At 44.2% G+C, this 20832-nt stretch overlaps 2 protein-coding genes across 4 annotated transcripts; one reads left to right on the forward strand and one right to left on the reverse strand.

Moving 5' to 3' along the window:
- Positions 1 to 3667: 3667 nt before the first annotated feature.
- On the forward strand, positions 3668 to 12441 carry LOC114866079 (chitin synthase chs-2-like). Its single transcript, XM_029167722.3, has 22 exons — positions 3668 to 3790; positions 4449 to 4584; positions 4889 to 5077; positions 5814 to 6693; positions 6985 to 7168; positions 7266 to 7361; positions 7444 to 7605; positions 7694 to 7868; positions 7981 to 8082; positions 8168 to 8309; positions 8388 to 8588; positions 8668 to 8783; positions 8853 to 9021; positions 9106 to 9285; positions 9363 to 9641; positions 9725 to 9878; positions 9956 to 9990; positions 10161 to 10231; positions 10428 to 10538; positions 10616 to 10830; positions 10920 to 11013; positions 11427 to 12441. Exons 1-22 carry the CDS (start codon positions 3765 to 3767, stop codon positions 11550 to 11552), a joined length of 3843 nt encoding a protein of 1280 aa, XP_029023555.1. The 5' UTR covers positions 3668 to 3764; the 3' UTR covers positions 11553 to 12441.
- A 2065-nt stretch (positions 12442 to 14506) lies between these two features.
- LOC114866141 (fMet-Leu-Phe receptor-like) lies at positions 14507 to 19999 on the reverse strand. Of its 3 annotated transcripts, none has more exons than XM_029167848.3 (3): positions 19930 to 19999; positions 17104 to 17272; positions 14507 to 17030 (listed from the first exon to the last, which is right to left on the reverse strand). In XM_029167848.3, exons 2-3 carry the CDS (start codon positions 17263 to 17265, stop codon positions 16143 to 16145), a joined length of 1050 nt encoding a protein of 349 aa, XP_029023681.1. In that variant the 5' UTR covers positions 17266 to 17272; positions 19930 to 19999; the 3' UTR covers positions 14507 to 16142. The 3 variants fall into 3 exon arrangements, with proteins under 3 accessions (XP_029023681.1, XP_055368899.1, XP_029023680.1); XM_055512924.1 differs by lacking the exon at positions 19930 to 19999 and adding an exon at positions 17963 to 19766; XM_029167847.3 differs by lacking the exon at positions 19930 to 19999 and having other exon boundaries at positions 17104 to 19766.
- Positions 20000 to 20832: the final 833 nt, after the last annotated feature.

Raw genomic sequence — 20832 nt, forward strand, 5'->3', positions numbered from 1 at the left:
TGAAATAAATGACGAGTCACCAGCCCATAGTTACTGAGCTGCAACCAGCTATTGACTCAATAGATTAATAAGACTCGGCTCAGATTCACTATAATATAGTGTATCATGACATAATGAGATGACGTGTTACTACAGCGTGTGTTGATCCAGGCGTTTCCATAGTTCCATAGTACCGTCTTCATCAGTTCACTATTATCTGCATCTAACATGATTTCTCAGCTCAGTTTTTACTTAAACCCTTAGAATGAAGTCCATCCAGCGTCTCTGTGGTTTTTCTCTATTAACATTTGATGCTGTCATGAGCTGAGCTGTTAACGGCTGAATGTGAGTGGCCTGAACTGAAAGACGCTGTGGCGCACACACTTTTAAAGCCATGAGATGTGACTGACTCACTGTATGTGAGGTTTTATAGCCTCCATTAGAAACGACTCAAACTCCATCACATGGGATTAATGATGAAGGTGATGGAGATCCATCGATCCATCGATGCGCGTTGACACCTGTGCTCTTCTGTTCCTGACACAGCGTCTCTGTTAGTGGTGGTTTGATGGTTCAGTAGCTTGAAGATGCTTTTTATTGGTCTGCGCTGACCCCAGATCAGTGCAAACAGAAAGTTTTTCAGTGGAGCGTGTTCTGAGGCTCACGTGTCGAGCTGAAACAAGGAAATTGAAGCCATGAATTTAATGACAGCGTTTTAACCAGAACACGCAAACTAATTATGATCGGAGTCACGGGGCTGGGCTGCTCACACACAAGCAGAGATTCTTATCCCTGAGGTTAGAGAACTAATCAGCACCATGATCTAATTGCAGAGATTCCTGCTGTGCGTGATACACGACAGGAATGCAGAAGCAGTCCTGCAGCTCCAACATCAACAAAGCGCAGTCGCAGAACAGAACCGGCCGGTGCTGCTCAGAAACAAATCTCACCTCGCTTGGATTAGAACGCCCGCTACTGCTAAGCTACCGCTGAGCTACTGCTAAGCTACCGCTGAGCTACCGCTAAGCTACTGCTAAGCTACTGCTAAGCTAACACCTCTATGAGGATGCTGCAGTGACCGGGCTCTCCCTCATTACCTGGCACACCTGGAGCCAGAGGCCGGGACCGAACCGTGGGACGTTCATTCTCAGGCCGACGCTCGACTCATGGAGCTGCCTGCCAACGTTACTATGGAAACGATGCTCTCTTACTGTGGATGAGGCCGTTTGGGCAGAATCACATGCACCTGCATCAGAAACGTGAATTGTGTAACAAGTTGTTACATCATAATAGTTAGCTTTACCTGCTGTAATGTACATTAATTATGGTCTAATCACGTCGCGCCTGTGTCACTGGTTCTTTGTCCAGACAGTGGAGTGGCCTTTGTCTGTGAAGATGCAGCCACGTTCAGAACAGCTGGTTCTTCTGGGTTACGCAGAATGAAGAAGATGACTCACAGACAAACCCTCCCAGTGACGTGTGTGTGTGTGTGTGTGTGTGTGTGTGTGTGTGTGTGTGTGTGTGTGTGTGTGTGTGTGTGTGTGTGTGTGTGTGTGTGTGTGTGGGGGCAGCAATCCAGTCTGGACGCTCAACTTGATTAATTAAAGCATAAATTTTCTTTATACCTGTGCTGATGCCGAGACCAAACATGGAGCAGAGTTTCGTTCTGGGCGTCAGACTCAATAACTAACACTAACACACCTGTTCAGACAAGGTGCAAATTAGCTAAATCCCCAGTGTGTCTAATGCCGAAGGTCAATATTCATTCCGGGAACTGTGTCCCACAAACAGGAAAAGACCATAACATATTTTCAATAAAAACACGTTGTGCACGTGTAGCAGCAGCACAAACAAGGAAGACGATTCTGTGGGAATATGTCACGTGTGACATCTTCATTTCACTGTGAAACAATAATTCAGAGGGGTTGAACCTCATCTTCTGGGTTTTGGAGGATTATATCTGTTTCTCAAGGATAAACTTGTGACTTTTCTATGGTAGTTTTTTTTTACTGGCATCAATGGGACAAAAGATTAAAAGAACATGAACATGAAATGAACATGAACATAACTCCAATAATAACTCTCATGTTTTAGGGACATTGTTTCTCCATGAATGTGTGAAACCGACGGATTCCACATGAAGTGTCTCACACTTACACAGAAAGAGGTGATGGAGCTCGATGGTGACGCTTCAGTGAACCAATGATTTGCTCTGATAATAATAAAACACTGATTCTGATCTCTACCAGGAAATTCTAAGGGAATTAATCAGGTCAGTGTGAATCAACCTCTTAACTATAACAGCTGTTTAAAGAGAAGCTAATTTCCTCATGTTTTTAAATAGCAAAACATTTGTTTTATCTATCACACACACACCCAGAGATGCCCCAGATGTGATGACACCAAGTACTGACACACACACACACACACACACACACACACACACACACACACACACACACACACACACACACACACACACACACACACACACACACACACACACACACTGTTATCTTTGATATCTTTTGTAGATACATTTCTGTAAGAATGTTTTGTCTGAGCAAATTAGAATTAAACGTGGAAACACAAAGACTGGAGTGTTTTTTATAAAGTTCATCCGTGTGTTGCTGCTGATATGAAAGGATGATTCAAATGGAGCTGGTGTGTAAGGTTCTGTTGCAACAATTAGATTTTTAGAACGGTGTTGTTGTTCCTCTCCAAGTGCTGGTGTCTGATTGAGTTGTGTGTAAAGTTTTGACATAATGGGCCAAATTTTGCAAAAACGTATGTAAACAATAGACAAACACTGTAAGTTGAATTGCATGGTGATAAAGGGAGGCTGCTCTCTCAGTTCTATGATGACATCACTCTCAGGTTCTTCTTCACAGCTCCACAGCCCCCGTCGCCTGGTTCGTCTCTGCTTCCATCGCCTGCTGTACCTGCTGCTCATCCACATGTGGGCCGGTAGCGCAGTCGGTCGGGAAGTCGTCTTCTAACTGCAGGGTTGACGGTTGACATGTCAATATGCCCAAGTGTCCTTGGGCAAGACACTGAACCCCAAGTTGTTTTAAAAGCGCTATTTACATTCAAACCTTTATCATGTACGACCTGTGAGGATGTAATCCTCACAATAGGAATGTCTGAGGTCGTGGTGCTTTACTACTTGATTGACTGATTGATTCATTGATCGATTGGTTCATTGATCGATTGGTTCATTGACTGATTAGTTCATTGACTGATTGATTCATTGATCGATTGGTTCATTGATCGATTGGTTCATTGATCTGTTGGTTCATTGACTGATTGGTTCATTGACTGATTGGTTCATTGATCGATTGGTTCATTAATCGATTGGTTCATTAATCGATTGGTTCATTAATCGATTGGTTCATTGATCGATTGCGAGGGGGCTCATCACCTGGAGAATGTACATGTCCATACTGTGTCCATCTAATGGTCGCTGAGCAGGAACCAGTCAATATGATCTGCAGGGTAGAAGCTCTTTTTTTCATTGATGTGTTAATGAGTTCGTCCCTGAGTTCATTTTGCGCCCAACCTTCGGCTCCAACGCCGCCACCATAGCTCTAAACTGTTTCCTCCAAAGCCTTCAAACTTCCCAGCGCCGTGGAAAACTAATTTAGCCACATTCCTGTTTTGGTGCTGCGTTTGTTGTGGAAGGCGTTTCCAGTTTTTGGCTACGAGCCACTTCAACGTCACAATGAGTCAACAGGTGTATATAAACTAAAGCACGAGGGTCAGGACGCTCACCTGCTAAAATCATCATGGAGGATGAAAGAGAATTTATTAAGTAAGTACGAACTTCACTGATCATCATTATTATACTTTATAGGAAAAATGTTTAGCTGCTTCCAACAACTGGACTTAACTCACATAAATAAATAATGATCATCTTAATTAACCATTTTCTTTTTTGTCATCATTTAGTGATTTATTGTCATAAATCAGAAAACCTTTGTTGAATCCACAGCTTTTATAGCACGAGGTTATAATATAAAACATATTTCACACTTAAAGATAATTTGAAGCAACATTAGTGTAATTACAAAAACATTCACGTTATTAATTCATTCATATTTTTATACTATTATCACTGTGTTTTAATATTTTCTGTCTATGAATTAACATCCTGCATAAAGGGTGATATGTTACGATACGATTAGTGAACGCAGAACTACAGTAGAACCAGAACTAGAACCAGAACTACTAGATTACAGTGTAGATTGATGGAACTGAACAGTAACTAAAGGGGATCATTCTTCTGATTAATATTTTATGTATTTTTTATTTTATTAAATTTATTGAAAATTCATAAACACGAATATCAAACTGATCATTTTCTTCACCTATTTCTTCTTTCCATTTATAATAACCTTTTTACTTACATCTACTGTCTTTCCTCCTCTTGTCCTGTGCAGCAGACTGACTTCTCGTCTTTCTTTCCTCAGGAAGCCGTGGGACACCTCTCGAGAGGTTCCTCACATTGAAGATGACCAATCACCGTTCAAACTCATGAAGTTACTGAAGCTCATCACACTCACTGTCACTGCCGTGCTTGTTTTTGGATTAGCAGTATGTAGCAAGGTTTGTCGTTTTTATTACATTTGCTTTTGAATACTGTAGTTTCAGACCGAATTAAGCTACGTTTTCATTAAATGTGTCATTTGTTTGCAAGTCTTTTTCACTTTAACCTCTTCCTAAACTGGTTTTGGGTCACACAAAGGGCCTGATTACGTTCCTGCTGCCTGATAAATTCAGGCTCATTGGTCCCAACTTGTGGATTACGATTGCACCATTGCTGAAGAAACACTACTGATGAACCAGCTGCATATTGTTGCAATAAACGCACACTGACTTGATTTAAATAAGCTTTAAATTTCCGTTCCAGGCCTCGTTCCTGCTCCTCATCACTTTGGCCAACGAAGGCACAAAGACCATCTTATCCGACCACAAACCTGTGGCTCTGCTGTGCATCGGCTGCTCGCTCGTTGCCTCCAGCGTCCTTCTCCTGTTGAAAAGCGTGTGGAAGGCGTGTCATAAAACATCCAAGCTGCCAAAGTGTTCAACCGCTGCCCTGGTACGTTCAAAAAACGTATCTTTGTCCCTATTAAGTTCCCTATTTATAATTTTTAAGTATTATATACATAAAAATGGAATTTATTTTTTTTTTAATAAAAAAAATGCAAAAACATCAAATAACCTTTACTTGAAATCTGAAAACGAATAAATGACCAACAGGTTATTATTATTCAGTCTACACATGACTAAAACCTAAACTTTATGGAATTTAATTACATTTAAATTACATGGTATGTATTTTATTAGTAGCATTAGGTATAAGTTATATATACGTTTATAAAAATTCCAATGTGATGGAAGTAGATTTCTGGTGACTCAGTGGGTATAATATGGGACTAGAAAGCAGAAGGCTGGTTGCTGGTTCAAGCCCAGTTGATCCCACTAAGTCCTGGAGTAAGTCACTTCACAGTAGCTCCGAGTGTGTCCAGTAAAGATCTGATGTGGAGAATGCAATTTCCCCAAGAGGATCAAGAAAGTTTAATGTTTATTGTTTTCTTAAGTTATGTAATTTAATGGCATGAGCCTGACCCGACTGACAGACTTCACATTAAATGACACTTCCTACCTGCTATTTATGTGATAAAATTACATGGAAAATTTACATGTAACAAAATTACATAAAGCCATGGTTTTAGGCCTGATTATTTTTTTGAGTGAAGGTCACACACTCATGTCATGGACGTTTCCTGTGGGACCGCTCTTCATGTTGAAGGATCATTTTCCTTTGTCTCCAGGTTCTGTTCTTTGAGTTCGTGGTGTCTGGAGGTGCAGCAATTCTCACCATTGCCGCGATGCCGCACTTGGACATCGTGAGCAACGTGGCCATACTAAACAGTGTAGCCGTCATCTCCTCGCTCTTCCAGGTGATCGCTCAGTGCAGCGCCAACGCCAGAAACCGCTTCTTGGTGCCCAGCATCTTCGCCTTCCTCCTCATTCTGCTTGGATACGTGCTGTTCCTCACCTTGTACATCACCAAGAACCCTGCGGACACCAGGACAGTTGTGTGGGTGGGACTGGCTGTTGGCGGCTCCTTCTTTGTGTCTTTCAACTGGTGGGAAGGCTACTTCCAGCTCATCAGCAAAAGCAGCGGTTCCGTCTTCTTCAAGAACCTGTGCCAAGACTTGACCACGTGCCAGAACGTCCTGCACATCCTCTCCAGCGTGCTCAGGATCCTGGTGACTGCCTGTGTGCTTGGAGCCTACGTTCCTCTGTCCAAAATGGACTGGTTCGTCCTCAAGTCCATCTCGCGCTTCGAGACCAAGGTCATCGTCATCACAGTTGGGGTCCAGCTGATCTCGTCGGCGCTCTGCCACTGGTTTGGACTGGCAGCCTGCAAGATGCACGCCCTGCGGCGATGCTTCATCCTGCCTCTGTACCTGGCCTCGCTCGCTGTTCTGGCTCTGTTTGTGATCCCTGTCGTTGTTTACTATGAGCAGTACATAAAAGGTCCAAATACCACTACAGTCATCGACTTCGGCGGCTACTGTGATGCAGTTGTAAATAACAGAAACCAAAGTGTGACCGGCAGCGTGTTTCCTCAACTGGTTCTGGACGTTACACAAACCCTGTGCTTCCTCGGCCTCACGAAGGTCTTTGACATTGGCATCCTAACAGGTAATTATAGGTTAGTCATAGATCCCCAGACCATTACCCTAAATTTGCAAGTAGGCCAAGCTGTGGTTGTACTTCAGGTAACCACACCCTGTCCTACATACCTCTGAGCCAAACTGCTCAGGTGTGTGCAGTTGAGAGAAACATCAACATTTCAACATTTTTAATTACCTGAAATGAAAAGAAGCAGAGTTGCCTAACAGTAGCTAGTACCAGTGGTGGTAGTACTACCACAATTCAAAAAAAAAAATGATTCCAGATTTCCATGTGCTGTTCCTGTTCCTCTGCCCTCAGGGTCATCAGCGTCCTTGTGGCTCGGTCTCGTACTGGCCACCATCCATCTGTGGCAGCTCAACGTGAGTCGGATCCAGAGAACCCAAGACCTGTTCATCCGGAGGCTGTATGAAGGAGCCTTCATTGAGCAGTCGCTGCTCCTCAACACCCGGTTTGACATCCAGACCACAGGCAGGAAGAAGAGGTTAGCATGTGTGGTGCATGTTGGGGAGCTTCATTTGTTCTCAACTTCTGTTTGACGTGAAAGCAATGGTCAAAATTTCAAATCTTTCCTTGTGAAGAAATCGACCAATTGAAACGGTGATGGTGTATCTGTGTGCGACCATGTGGCACGAGACCTACGATGAGATGATGAAAATCATTATCTCCATGTTTAGGTGAGTTAAACCAGGATACGTCTTTTCATTCAGCTGAGGAAATGCTGCTGTAGCTTCACGGTCGCTGTCTGTGATCACGTAGGTTGGACAAGTACAGACCAAAGGCAGATCCAAAGTTCAATGATTTCACCTTTGAAGCTCATATCTACTTCGATGACGCATTTGAACACATTGGAAGGAGCGAAGACGTTCAGCTCAACAAATACGCAAAAAACCTGGTGGAAATCATCACAGCAGTTTATCGGTAACATTCACAGCTCAACTCCAGGGTCCAAAAAGTGAACACAGACAAATATCGTCCACTAATGGCTCTCCCTTTACTCAACCATCAGGACCTTCACAAACATGAACGGTACGCTGTTCAGAAGAAACGAGCCGATCCCCGATCAGAAGATCCTGATGACGCCGTACGGAGGCCGTCTGATCATCACCATGCCGTCTGGGAACAACATCGTAATCCACTTCAAGAACAAAGACCTCATCCGTCACAAGAAGAGATGGTCTCAGGTAACATCAGTAGAACTTAGCTCTGATCAGAGGTCACATGGGAACAACTACATCAGGGTCCAGGGAACATTTGGAGGAGCATGAGTGTGAGTCCTTGCTTTGTCTCCTTCAGGTCATGTACCTTTATTACCTTCTGGGCTTTAAACTCATGACCAAATTTTACGAACGCTGGCAGAAAGGAGAGACCGAGGTCGACATCAGACCCCACATCAAGGTGAGATCACTCAGAACTGGACCATGATAGAAAATGAGAGAATAAAGGAATACATGAAACCAAAGCAGAGCTTCTGTTGCTTCAGAAAGACAAGCAGAACACCTACATCCTGGCTTTAGATGGAGACACAGACTTCCAGCCGTCGTCTGTTATGCTCCTCATCGACCGTCTCAGAATGTACCCACGTGTTGGGGCAGCATGCGGCCGGATCCACCCCACTGGATCAGGTACCACACAAACACAGGCTTACTGTAGGAGAGCACGCAGAGAGATGCAGACAACCCTGAGCTCCGCTCTCGTCTCAGGTCCTACAGTGTGGTTCCAGAAGTTCGAGTACGCCGTGAGTCACTGGCTGCAGAAGACGGCGGAGCACGTGCTCGGCTGTGTGCTCTGCAGCCCCGGATGCTTCAGTCTCTTCAGAGCAGCAGCTCTGATGGACGACAACGTGATGAAAACATACGCCACCAAATCCACAGAGGCCAGCCACTTTATCCAGTACGACCAAGGTAACGCTGAGGCCCGGTGATGGCCTGAGGCTTCACCTCCCATCTCCTCACTGGTACCAACACTCTGGGTTCCCTGCAGGAGAAGACCGCTGGCTCTGCACGCTGCTGCTGAAGCGGGGCTGGAGAGTGGAGTACAACGCTGCCTCGGACGCCTACACCAACGCACCTGAGGACTTCAAGGAGCTCTTCAACCAAGTGAGTGCTGCAGCTCAAAGGCTTAGTGGTTGTTTTTGGTGGGACCTGTAACTGAATCGTCATCTTCAGCGGCGGCGATGGGGACCTTCTACGTTGGGCAACATTGTGGATCTGCTGGGTGACACCAACTCCATTTCCAGGAGGAACACGTCCGTGTCCAAACTCTACATGTTGTATCAACTCTTTAACATCCTCTCATCAATCCTGTCGCCTGCCACCATCTGCCTCTTGATTGCAGGTTGGCATCTGTCTTTTTGTCTCATTATTCTAAGACACGAGCAACAACTACACCTTAAACTTGTTTCTCTGTTGTGACCTCCAGGAAGTCTGAACTTCATCTTTTCACTTAATTCTATTGGTGCCCTGGTCCTCGCTGTGATTCCTCCTGCTATTTACTTGGGTCTCTGCTTTAAGCTCAAGGCAAACACTCAGATCCTCATTGCAGGAATACTGAGTGTCATGTACGCGTTCCTCATGTTGGTGGTGACGTTGTCCATCATCGGTACGTTTTGTTCCAGAAGCTTTAACTCTTCTGAAGCTACTTTACCCTGCTTGACGTTTGTGTCTATCTTCCACCAGGTTCGATGGTGGAGCAGCAAACCATCCTGACTCCTGCCAGCATGTTTGTCATTGTGATAGCAGGGATCTACATAGTCACTGCTTTACTGCATCCCCAAGAATTCCGTCTGCTGTTCTACGGTGTGCTCTACATCGTCTGCATCCCCAGCGCCTACCTCATTCTCATCATCTACTCCATGGTCAACATGAACAACGTGTCCTGGGGAACCAGAGAGACAAATCCTACTGCTGGGGCTGAGAGACCTGCAGCCAAGGCTCAGCTGACAACAGCAGAGAAAGGTGGAGCTCCGGTCTAAGCGCTGTTTATCCAAGACCAGACCTGTCTGTTTTGGCTGATCTGAGGTTGGGTTTTATTTTTGCAGCTAAAAACACCCTGCAAAAGTTTGTTTCATGCATGAGATGTAAAACCTGCAACCAGAGGGAAGATACCACCATGATCCTAGAGCCTGGCCAACATGAACTTGAGCCCCAAAACACTATTGTAGAGGACGTACGAGTTCCAGATGAAGAGGAGACGTAAGTTCGGAGGGTGAAAATTTGGCAGTCAAGTAATATGCCTCAAAATAACACTCAGACTTTTACTTATATTTCAGGCCAATGGAAATAATTTATGACGTCTCTAACCAAAGTAAGTCCTGAGTTTTTTGAAAACCTTTTGTTTTTTAGTAAATTTTTCCAACATGTAAATTGAATGTTTTCTAATTAACCTGCATGCGGCCCTGCATATGGGATTAAGCAGCTTAGAAAATGGATGGATGGATGGATAATAAGTAATAATGACCTCCATGTTTTTTCCAGGTTGGGTTGCAGACTTACAACAATTGTCTATAATAAATGACATGCGGTTGGAGGAGGACTTCCTTGAGCAGGTCATTAAATCTTTGTGACTATCATAACCAGAAAACTGCACATCTTCTTTAGACAACATGGTTCATATGGTTGACAAACAGTTTTTTGAAAACTAAAGTAAACCTCTTGGTTTTCTGTTCCATTTGTAAAAGCTTAACATAACATAAAGTACATACTGTACTGAGAAAGACTAACTGAATGCCTCTTTTCCTAAAGGAGGAGCAGGATTTCTTCTTTGAGCTTCAGGATAAATACCTGAAACCTCTGGACGATGACAAAAATAGGAAGAAACAGATAGCCAGTGACCTGAAAGACCTGAGGAACAAGGTAGTGGACATTTCACATGCAGCGTCCAACAGGAAACCACTGTATTCTGAAACAAACCTTTGTCTTCTTTCCCACAGGTCACCTTCGCCTTCTTCATGTTTAATGCTCTGTGGCTGGTGGCGACTTTAACCCTCCAGATTAACAGTGACACCTTCGCCATCAAGATCCCAAAGATAACGCTCCCCTACAATAACACACACACATACGTTAAAGTCGAACCCATTGGTTTCATGTTCATTCTGGGATTTGCTTTTACTGTTGTGGTCCAGTTTTTCACCATGATATGGCACAGGTGAGCACTTGTTCATGACACATGGCACATGATATGTATAACTTTTACCATAACTAAGCCCTAAAACTCTTTTCTTGTGTTTCATCCAGAGTCTACACACTCATCCACTTCGTAGCCTTTTTGGACACTGAACCTATAAAGAAAAGAACAGAAGACCAAGACTTGTATCAACCAGGCAGAAGGGTATCTACAGTTGTCTTACTCCTTTACTCCAATCACTGAGAATTTCAACCATACAGTAAAAATATATAACATTTGATTTGAAGTGAAACTGTCATTGCATTAAACCTCATAACATAGACTGTATTTACATCTAGGGTTATATTTTATTTTTATGTATTGTACAAAAGAACCAACAACCCAACAATTTATCTCATTCTAGTTCTAAGTATGTTCTATAAATACTCAATGATTGACAGGAACATTTAATTGCTCTCCAGAATGACTGATAATTGAAACCAGTAGAGACTTGATGTACTGACATAATTAGAACCGCACCTTTCTGCTACTGTTGTCATAGTTTAGTTACAGGCCAGGCGTATTCCAGGTGTGGTGGCATAAACATGTGCTGATGTTTCCCTCTCGTCTCCTCCCAGGATGATACCGTCTCCGTCACAGAGACTGACATCACTGAGGAAACCTACTCTGACTATTCTGACAGTGATGACGATACCTATGAACGAGTGCACCCACCGAGTTCCATTGAAGCAACAGACATGTGAACAGATGTTTTTAGCTGTTAGTATGGTTATTTTTCTCACATTCACATTAAGTCAAGTGCAATTTATTCCTAAAAATGTCCTTAAAAGCTGCTGCCACGAAGGACTCAGCATCAAACAGTTTGAGTTAATGTTGAACTGTATGAAGCAACTCAGGCACAGAGAGCAGAAAAACTCAGGTCAGTACTGATTTTTTAGGAAGAAGCTTGTATGTTTATGTTTTCTGTGACTTTATAGTACACTGTGAATATGAAAGGATGAAGTTTTAGGAAGTGTCTTGATAGCCAGGACACTGTCACAGACAAACTGATGAAGATATTGGATTGACTGTAGTTTATGGTAAATCAGGGAAATCTAGTTAGTTGATCATTACTTGAATCTGAAAAAACAGGGACATAAAACAGGGATTCTTTAATAAAAAGCCAATAATTGGTCTCACTGATAAAAAGCACAAATTATCGCTAAAGGCACTTTAGTTCAACTTATTAAAAACATATTGGATTGCAAATCCCAAGCACTTTAACATTTTAAGCTTTTAGATTGAATGGTTTATTTTGTACAACTATAGATAATAGGTTATTTCCATTAACAATACACAACAAAACTAAAAATGGCAAAAAAAAATTGTGTAGTGCCTTATTAGTTTTAGAGCTTTCCGTCTGTAATGAAATCATTACATATTTTATGAACACCCCTCCAAACTCCTGTGGATGTTATTCAGTGATGGGTGAAGACAGAAAACACAGTTTTCATCTGTTGTGTTAGTGAATATTTATTTTAGAGAGTGAAAAATGTCTGACAATATATATGCATACATTTAAATTATTGAACAAATATATTATAAGTTTAGCTGCTGTTGTGTACTATGTAGTGACTTCTCAATAAAGCATGACTACATTTTAAAAATGTAACTTGACTGTTCTTAAAATAGAGTTTCCTGCATTTAATGTGCAGCTTTGTGTGGTTCGATTGCAGTCATACCTCTACCAACAACCACTGGCCCAGCAGTGTTGGAGTAAAGTATGTTTATATTCATGAAAAACAGGCTCTACGGTAAAACTACGTATGACTGCACCTGTTTCGCAGAACAAGCTGTGCTTATTTTTAATTTTGACAAATCCGACATCAGGCTTTTACAGATGTTTTTTTTATGTGAACATGTTCAAGAGCATTAATCCCACTGCTGGGCCTGGAACCTTTAATGCTGTTCAGAGGTTCTGGGGAACCTGTTTGTCTGGACACGCTGCAGGTGGGTCACAGGTAATTAACCTTAATACGTTACAAAAAAATAACATTAGAGTTTAAACCTGCAATTAATATTTTAAGCTTTTACCAAATGTTATTTTCTCAGTTACACTCTGTTGATCCAGGTTTTACTTTTGTCTGACTGATTTAACGCACGTGAGACTTTATTCTGAAAGCTTATGGTTGTTACTAATGAATAGTGATGTTAGCTAGCTAGCACTAGCTTGGTTTCCCATTAGGACAGTATTTAACGTAAAAACTCGGACCATAGACTGTGGAGCCTATGAAAGAACAAGCCCCTCACTTCCAAGACAGGTTTCAGATATTGGACATTTTTGTGCAACAGAGAAGACGCTCTTCAGTTGACTGGGTAAATTAGGAAACTGGGCCAATACAAGTGGAGCCCCTTGGTGCTGAAGCTCCCCTGCCACTTATTAAAAGGCGTCTTCCTCATAATAAAGCTGCTGGCAGTGAATCCAGGGCAATAAGTGATAGATGCCGTTAACGTGATGACTGAGTTCACGTGAAAACACATCTTTGATCACACTTAGTCATTTGTTTTAGCTAATTGCACAGTAGATGATGCTGTCATGAATCATTTCTTTTATTCCCTCCATGGAGACAAGAATGAGGAACATTCCTATCAGGGTGAGGTCGTCCTAGTTTTGCTTTCTTGAACCTAATGGAATCTAATAATTTAGAGTTAATGACTAATGACACAGCGACGCTCACGTGGTTTGAGTCGGTAAAACATGTCCTTCAATGCGGCCCTTCTGAAAGGTGGATCAGACCAGGCCACAGTCGTCCTCCAGGTGCCAGGAGCCGCGGGGGGCGGATGAGCCTGTTGTGTTTGTTACCTCCATCTTGTGGGGTTTTTTTGGAGAGCACATGGCTGACTGCGCTCTGTCGCTCTTTTTAACCTAACCAAATCCACCGATCTAAATGTTAATATTGCCAAACTCAGTGAGTCACTATTTCCACAGGTCATCAATGTTTTTACTAAAAGCATGAAATCTCTTGAAATCATCGAAAGAAGTTATGCAATACTCTAAAGCATTCACTCCTGAAAACACAGCCACTGACTGATTTTTTTAAACATCATTCCTTTTTTTGTAGTGTGATGAATCTTCCTGCCATTGATCAGTTGTTGTTTTTGTTTGTCACAAGTCGTGCCCATTTAGGACGCCTCTGTGTTGCACAGCTTAAACTTCAGGCACCATCGCCCCTTCCTGTTTCCACACTCACCTGAGTGTTCGTTACCTGATGTAGGGCCCCACGATGGTTTTAAAATGACTAAAGGGTTTCGTTTATCCCTGCGGTCTGATTCGCCAGAAACAGGAAGTGCTGTCTGTCTCAGTTCAACATGACCTTTCACCTCTGGTTGGTGCAAGCAGCTCGTCAGGTCACTGAGCATGAGCACCTCCCACAGATACGTCTCACCCGCTCACCCACACCTTAAGACACGTAATAGTTCAATGAGAAAGACAGTGCTATCAAATGCAGCCGAACAAACCAGCTGCTGCTGACATTTCCTCCGTGTCATGTTCACGCGTGTTGAACTAATTTACTGCCTATTGAATTACCCAACACAATGATGTAGGTTTACCAGATTTGCTGCTGCCAAGTATTCAGGATTGGTGCTGTGTATCAGGTGTCCGCACAATAGACAGGATACAAATATAAAATATGAACCATACAGAGATTACAACTGGTACAGTATCACTGTTTTATTTTGTAACTGGTCACAGAATTTAAATTAAAAACAAGCTTTTATTTTGACAAGTTAGAAGAGTTAGATATTTACTATAAAGTAAAGTATCTAATAGCAAATAACTGTAAATCAAATAAACCCTATGACTTTATTGTATGTTTCATGGCATTTTACTGAGGTGAAAGTCATAGTATAGATAGAAACCAAGTGACTTCAAACGTGTCTGTTCTGAAGTTTGGTTTCAACCTTCAGTGTGATCGTGGAACACAGGACGGTTCCTCTGGTTTTCTTTATAATAGTCTCACTTCCCTCTGCTATTCTTCCTAGTCCTCCTCTCGGTTCCTCTTTGTCTGGGGAATTTCATCACATGCATCAAAACACAACTTGTAAATGTGTTTTAACATAGAACATCTAAGTTTCAGTTGAAAACATTTGCTAAATTTGTCTCTTCCTGCTGATGTTAAATCTATACGTCAAAGTTTCCATGTACAATAAATCATCTGCTCAAGAAAAGCATGAAAACATTGTCCGAAACGCATGATTTTACAACTTTGAGAAGAAAACTTGACTTGTGGTTAAACCACAAGGACAATCTGTGTTTTGTGGACGGTAGCTGTGGTTTGGCTTTTTTCCTCTTTACTGTATGTACAAGAAGTTCACTGAGGAACGTCATGACTCTCCAGGCAAATGTGTGTAGCTGCTTATTATGAGTAACAGGACCTTGACCGGTAAAGTTGCAGCAGGTAGAGGAGGCTGTAAATCAGCCTCCGCTGCTTCTCATTTACTGGAATGAACAGCGACACTAGAGAAACATCAGTGACGAGTCTCAGCAGGAACCGTTTTACGTCTGGCTGCGTTTCCAGCACAGGATGACACGCCAGCAGGAGGTTTCATGACAGGCTTTAAGACGGGAGAGCAGGGGCCTCATGTACAGAGACTTGTGTGTGTTTCCTGCTACACTTGGCGTAAGTTCAAATCCAGAAAACTGCGTAGAGATGAACTAGATCAACTAGAATTGAGTGCAGGTGAATAAGTAGCAGACTCCTCCCATGACACGCCTCTACATTAATATGTCAATCCATTTAAATGCGTTTTGCAAATGCGCAGCACAGAGTCTGGAAAAATAAGTAGGTGGTCTGACTTAAAAGTGGACAAAGTTACCACCAAAGTGTCACTAAAACAGGCAGAAGACGCTCTGACCCGTGTGTTCAGCTCCTAATAGGACGTCTCTACATCAGACCACGACTTCACAGCATGATATTAGAGGGCGCACAGGTTTCATACAGTAATTAATATTAAGGCCGTGTCGTATAAGGAATTCATTTTTATCACTTTTCTTTGTGACTAAAGATCGTTTTCACGTGATTAACAGTTTCCCTGTTTGACCTTAGTGTCGCCAACAGACCATCAGCTGTGGAGTCCTTTCGCCAGCGAGCTAAAGTAGAGCCGCGCACGTTCTCCTTCACGTAGTTTGATTGATTGACTTGTGTGTTTGTCAGTTGGCTAAAAAACTGTAACAACAAAAACAAAAAACTGTACTATAATGGACTGGAACTTTATAAACCACCTGCCTCCGAGGGGTCGAGTCTTTGGTGTTCTGACTGAAGCCTAACAGCAGGAGTTGAAGCAGGAAGGACTCAGAGTTTGGCTGCATCCATTTCTGCCTGAACTCGTCCCACATCAACCACGTTTCTGGACACGCAGCTTTCGTCCGCGGAGCGTTCGTTGGACTGTGTGGTCTGTGGGTCCACGTCGTCCGCCAGCGCCCTCCTGTAAACCGCTGCCAGACTCTGCCGGAAGCGGCCCCTCAGGTGCAGCCCCTGGCAGAAGTACAGGACAGGGTTCACGCAACTGTTGAAGTAGGCGACGGCGGCGGCCATCGACGAGCACGCCTTCACCACGCTGTTCGTGCCGTCGGCCATCTTGACCAGCAGCAGGCAGTGGTACGGAGCCCAGCACACGAAGAAGGCAGCGACCAGCGACGCCAGGATGCGCAGAGGCCGCGACTTTCCCGCCAGGCGGGTGCGTCGGATGCCGACTCCAGCCAGGAAGTAACAGACGAGGATGACCATGAAGGGCAGCAGGAAGCCGCACAGGAAGCGGATGGCGTAGAGCGCCGCCCTCTCGCCGCCGGCCCCAGAGGCGCCCTTCGGATCCAGGGAGCACTTGCTCAGGTTCCTCTTCCCGGCCTGGTAGACCTGGCGGTAGTGGAAGTACGGGGCGCTGAACGCCACGGCGCTGATCCAGACGCAGGCGGCCGCCGTCCTCGCCGCCCACAGGGTGCGGCGCCGCTTGGTGGCGACGGGCTTCCAGACGCACAGCACGCGGTCCAGACTGATGACGGCCAGCAGGAAGACGGAGCAGAACATGTTGGCGTATTTGAAGAAGCCGTTGAACTTGCAGATGAAGACGCCGAAGGGCCAGTGGTCAAAGAAGAGTTTCTTGACGAGGGAGAAGACGCGCGTGAAGCAGAAGATCAGGTCTGCGATGGCCAGGTTCACCAGCCACACGTTGGTCACTTTGGGCTAAAGAGGAGGAAATCAGAGTATGAAGCCCTGAACCGAGCAGATCGAGCTTTAAATCTTACAGCCTAAAAACCTTGAGCTTGAATCCAGCCACCCAGATCACCACAGAGTTCCCAGTGATGCCGAGCACCACGGTCAGCGAGTACAGCATGAGTGTGATGTAGTCCATGATGGTTGCGGTGTCCACTGCAGTCGGGCCATTGTTGAGGACTGGCAGAGAGGCATTAGGAGACATGGTGTGGCTTCGAAAGACAGAAGACAAAACACTGTGAACGCGGAGCATCACATTTAGTCTGAAACCGTGAAGCAGGTGCTTGTCCTCATTTTATTTCTCAGTGGGGACTAAAACTGACCTATAGAAAAGTAAAAACAAGGTGAGCAACCTGTTGATTTGAATTTATGATAATGAACAAAGAAGTAAGAAACGTTTTCCAAAGGGCTCAAATAAACAGAATTAATCATTTAAGTCTTTGCACAAACATTTCACTGTGAGATTCTTCGTTTCTGGACCTTGGAGCCGTTAAAGAGCCTGCTCTGGTGATGGTGGAACAGAATGTCCGGTCATTTCACAAGCTGGAGACCAGTTTCCAAATGTGTTGGGGGTTTGTGCTACTTCCTGCAGCTGATAGACAAACCTCCAGCCAAGAAGTCTGACATCAGCAGCAACGGGCGATGAAGGAAAATAAGATGAGTCTGGTGTCAGTTTGGCTGAAACGGTTTAATGGCTAAAGTTTTCTGCTCACATGTTTGTCTCCCAGTGCTGGTCAGACGTCAGTGGACTATGAATGAAGCACACTGAGTCACTGCTATCAGTGTCTGAGAATGAATCGTCAGTGTATTAATATCTGAGCTCTGCCTTGAGGTTTTTGTTGAGCTAATTTAGCCTCCTTAGCGATGAAAGCTGCGTCTCCACCCGTCGTAGTTACACCTACCTCATCTCCACAGACGTCCAAGTAGCTCCTCACAGGAAGCTCTGCTCAGATCCGTCTCTAGAACAAGGTCCATGTGGGAAATGCTACCACATTGTGTTGCTCTGAGCAACAAGCTCACAACGAAGGAGCGAGATGGAGGAGAGGAAGGTTTGAGCCAACGAGGAAGCGATGAATCATCTTCCAGATAAACTGACTACAAGTATCTACAGTTCCATTAAGACCTGAGGGTGAGAAACTACTACTGTACCAATAACAAGTCTATTAATACCGAAGCAAAGTTCTCCTCTGTGTGTGTGTGTGTGTGTGTGTGTGTGTGTGTGTGTGTGTGTGTGTGTGTGTGTGTGTGTGTGTGAGTGTGTGTGTGTGTGTGTGTGTGTGTGTGTGTGTGTGTGTGTGTGTGTGTGTGTGTGTGTGTCCATATGACATCACTGGGAAACGTCTGCAGTAAATAAAGAACAGGCGTGTGCTTGTTTTCTTCTGAATTTAAAATGGATTTAACATTTCGTAAGCTGCTTTAGTCTTTTCATGAAAGGTTCTATAAATACACTCATCAGTCAAACCTGCCACTGAAGTGCGTTAAATAATAAATGTTAAAAATAACTGGATGATTATTGAAGCTTTAGACAACATTCCAAATATGTAGTTTTGTAGATATTTAATTTTTTCACTGTGGGTGAAATTTGGTTTTACTGAATTCACTCTGATTTTACCTCAAATGATTAAAGCTCGAAGAATAAAATAAAAAGCGGCATCATATGAGTTTGTTTAAAAAAAGAGATGATAGAAATCATGATTTTGACGCACATCCTTTCTGCTGTTATTTTCTGAGAACTGCATCTGCTTTTACTGTTAATCAGATCTAATACTGCAAAAGCACAAACTGCTGCACTGAGCAAATCAAAGAACAGTTAAAAAGGAGACAGAACCTCTTGAAGCTCAGCTGACGCAGCTAATGAAGAACTGTGGCTGTAGATCAGACATGAGGCAGGAATCCAGGTTAGAAATGTGGAAGTCAGAGGTCGCTGACGGAAACGAGCCAGTGTGTGTGTGTTAAAGGAAAAGCTTCTCCAGAGCCGTTAGCGCGAACGTCTGATATCAGAGAACGCTCTGATCAGAGGCCTCCTTCATCTGGTTAACATTAAGTTAACCTGTGCTTTAGTGAAGCACACCTGGTTTTGTCCAGTTGGATCCGAGCGGTGGGACAGAAACGCTGCATCTGTGTTAAATGCAGCAGGATGAGAGGACGTTTGACCACAGAGTGAGAAGCTTTTAATGCAGGATCATCGTCGCGTCCACGTGTCACCACTAAACCTCACACTGTTCTCTGATCTGTGCAACTGCACCATGAGCCCTTATCTGATTTAATGTTGCTGCAAGTGTATAATGTCTAAACCGAGCACGGCCTCCTGCAGTATCTGCTGAGTTTGACACCAGTGTAACTACAGTAATGACATTTAAGGTGCTGGTTTAAAGCACAGAGCAGGTCATGGCTTTGGAAGCTTTACATCAAACGCATCACGGAAAAGAGACCCGATCACCTGAACGCTCCACGCTATGAACCCTGTGTAGCGGTTCTGAGACACAGGTGAAGCTGCAGAGCAGAGACGTCCTCAGCGCCAGAGCAAAAGCAGGAGAGACGGAGGTGCTGCTGAGCAAAAGCAGGAGAGATGGAGGTGCTGCTGAGCAAAAGCAGGAGAGACGGAGGTGCTGCTGAGCAAAAGCAGGAGAGACGTAGGTGCTGCTGAACAAAAGCAGGAGAGATGGAGGTGCTGCTGAACAAAAGCAGGAGAGACGGAGGTGCTGCTGAAAGCGGGTGCTCGTCTTAATGGCGACGAGGCGGCGGCAGAACTGGGTCCTGGACCTGGTCTTTTCATTCACACACAGGTGTCCATGAAGCAACGCCATCGCTGGGCGTTGGAGACCAGTGACCGGCGCAGGAGCAGCGAGAAGCAGCGTCCACGTCTTACCTGTGCAGCGTCACCGAGGCCTCGCAGCTGCTCGTCTGTGGTCAGAAGCAGAAGTGGAGGCTCGTCTTTATGTGAGAGCAGGAGGAAGTTGCTTCAAGTGGTTTTAGAGGCAGAAGCCGTCGTGTGCTTTCTCTCAGCGTCGCTGGGTCTGAGCTCATGCTTTATTTAAACCCATCATAAACACAACCGTGACTCCAACTTTAGACCCACAACAAACCTTTGGCTCAGAGTTTGTCTGATCGGATCTTTGTTCCCGCGTCTTTAGTAAAAACCAGGACTTTACATGAGGTTTGTAGCTGATGCTGTGTTTTATTTTTAATCAGAACCCGAGCGCCGTCTGTCCTGCAAACGACAGGCGCCGATAGATGAAGGAGACAGTGTGATCCTCTGCTCTCCAGTAATAGCTCTCACTGTGGTGTCCTCTCCAGCCTTTAGATGCCTGGAGACAGAGTGCAGCACACTTCTGTCCAACACAAAAACACAAATAGGACACATCCTTCCTCCTTCTGCTGCTGCACGTCTGGACTGTCTCTATTCTGCTTCTGCTTTAACACTCACTCCATCCTATCTCTCTCTGACACACACACACACACACACACACACACACACACACACACACACACACACACACACACACACACACACACACACACGTTGGGACAGTTAAGACTGTGAGGCCGGTTCCTCAAAGGTCACAACAGGAACGCTGTCATGAGGTTCTGGTTTGATCTTTGCTGTTGCGTCAGTTGTGTCCTCACAGTGGTTCTGCTGCCATCTAGTGGGGCGCTGTGACTGTGGCCCAATGTTCTGAGCTCACGGCTCAAACAAACCTTCACCTGAAGCTCAGCTGTCAAATATAGTGAAGCAACTGCAGCACTAAAAGTGATGAAAGCGCTGCAGAGA

Source organism: Betta splendens, chromosome 11, assembly GCF_900634795.4.
Source record: "Betta splendens chromosome 11, fBetSpl5.4, whole genome shotgun sequence".
NCBI lineage: Eukaryota > Metazoa > Chordata > Actinopteri > Anabantiformes > Osphronemidae > Betta > Betta splendens.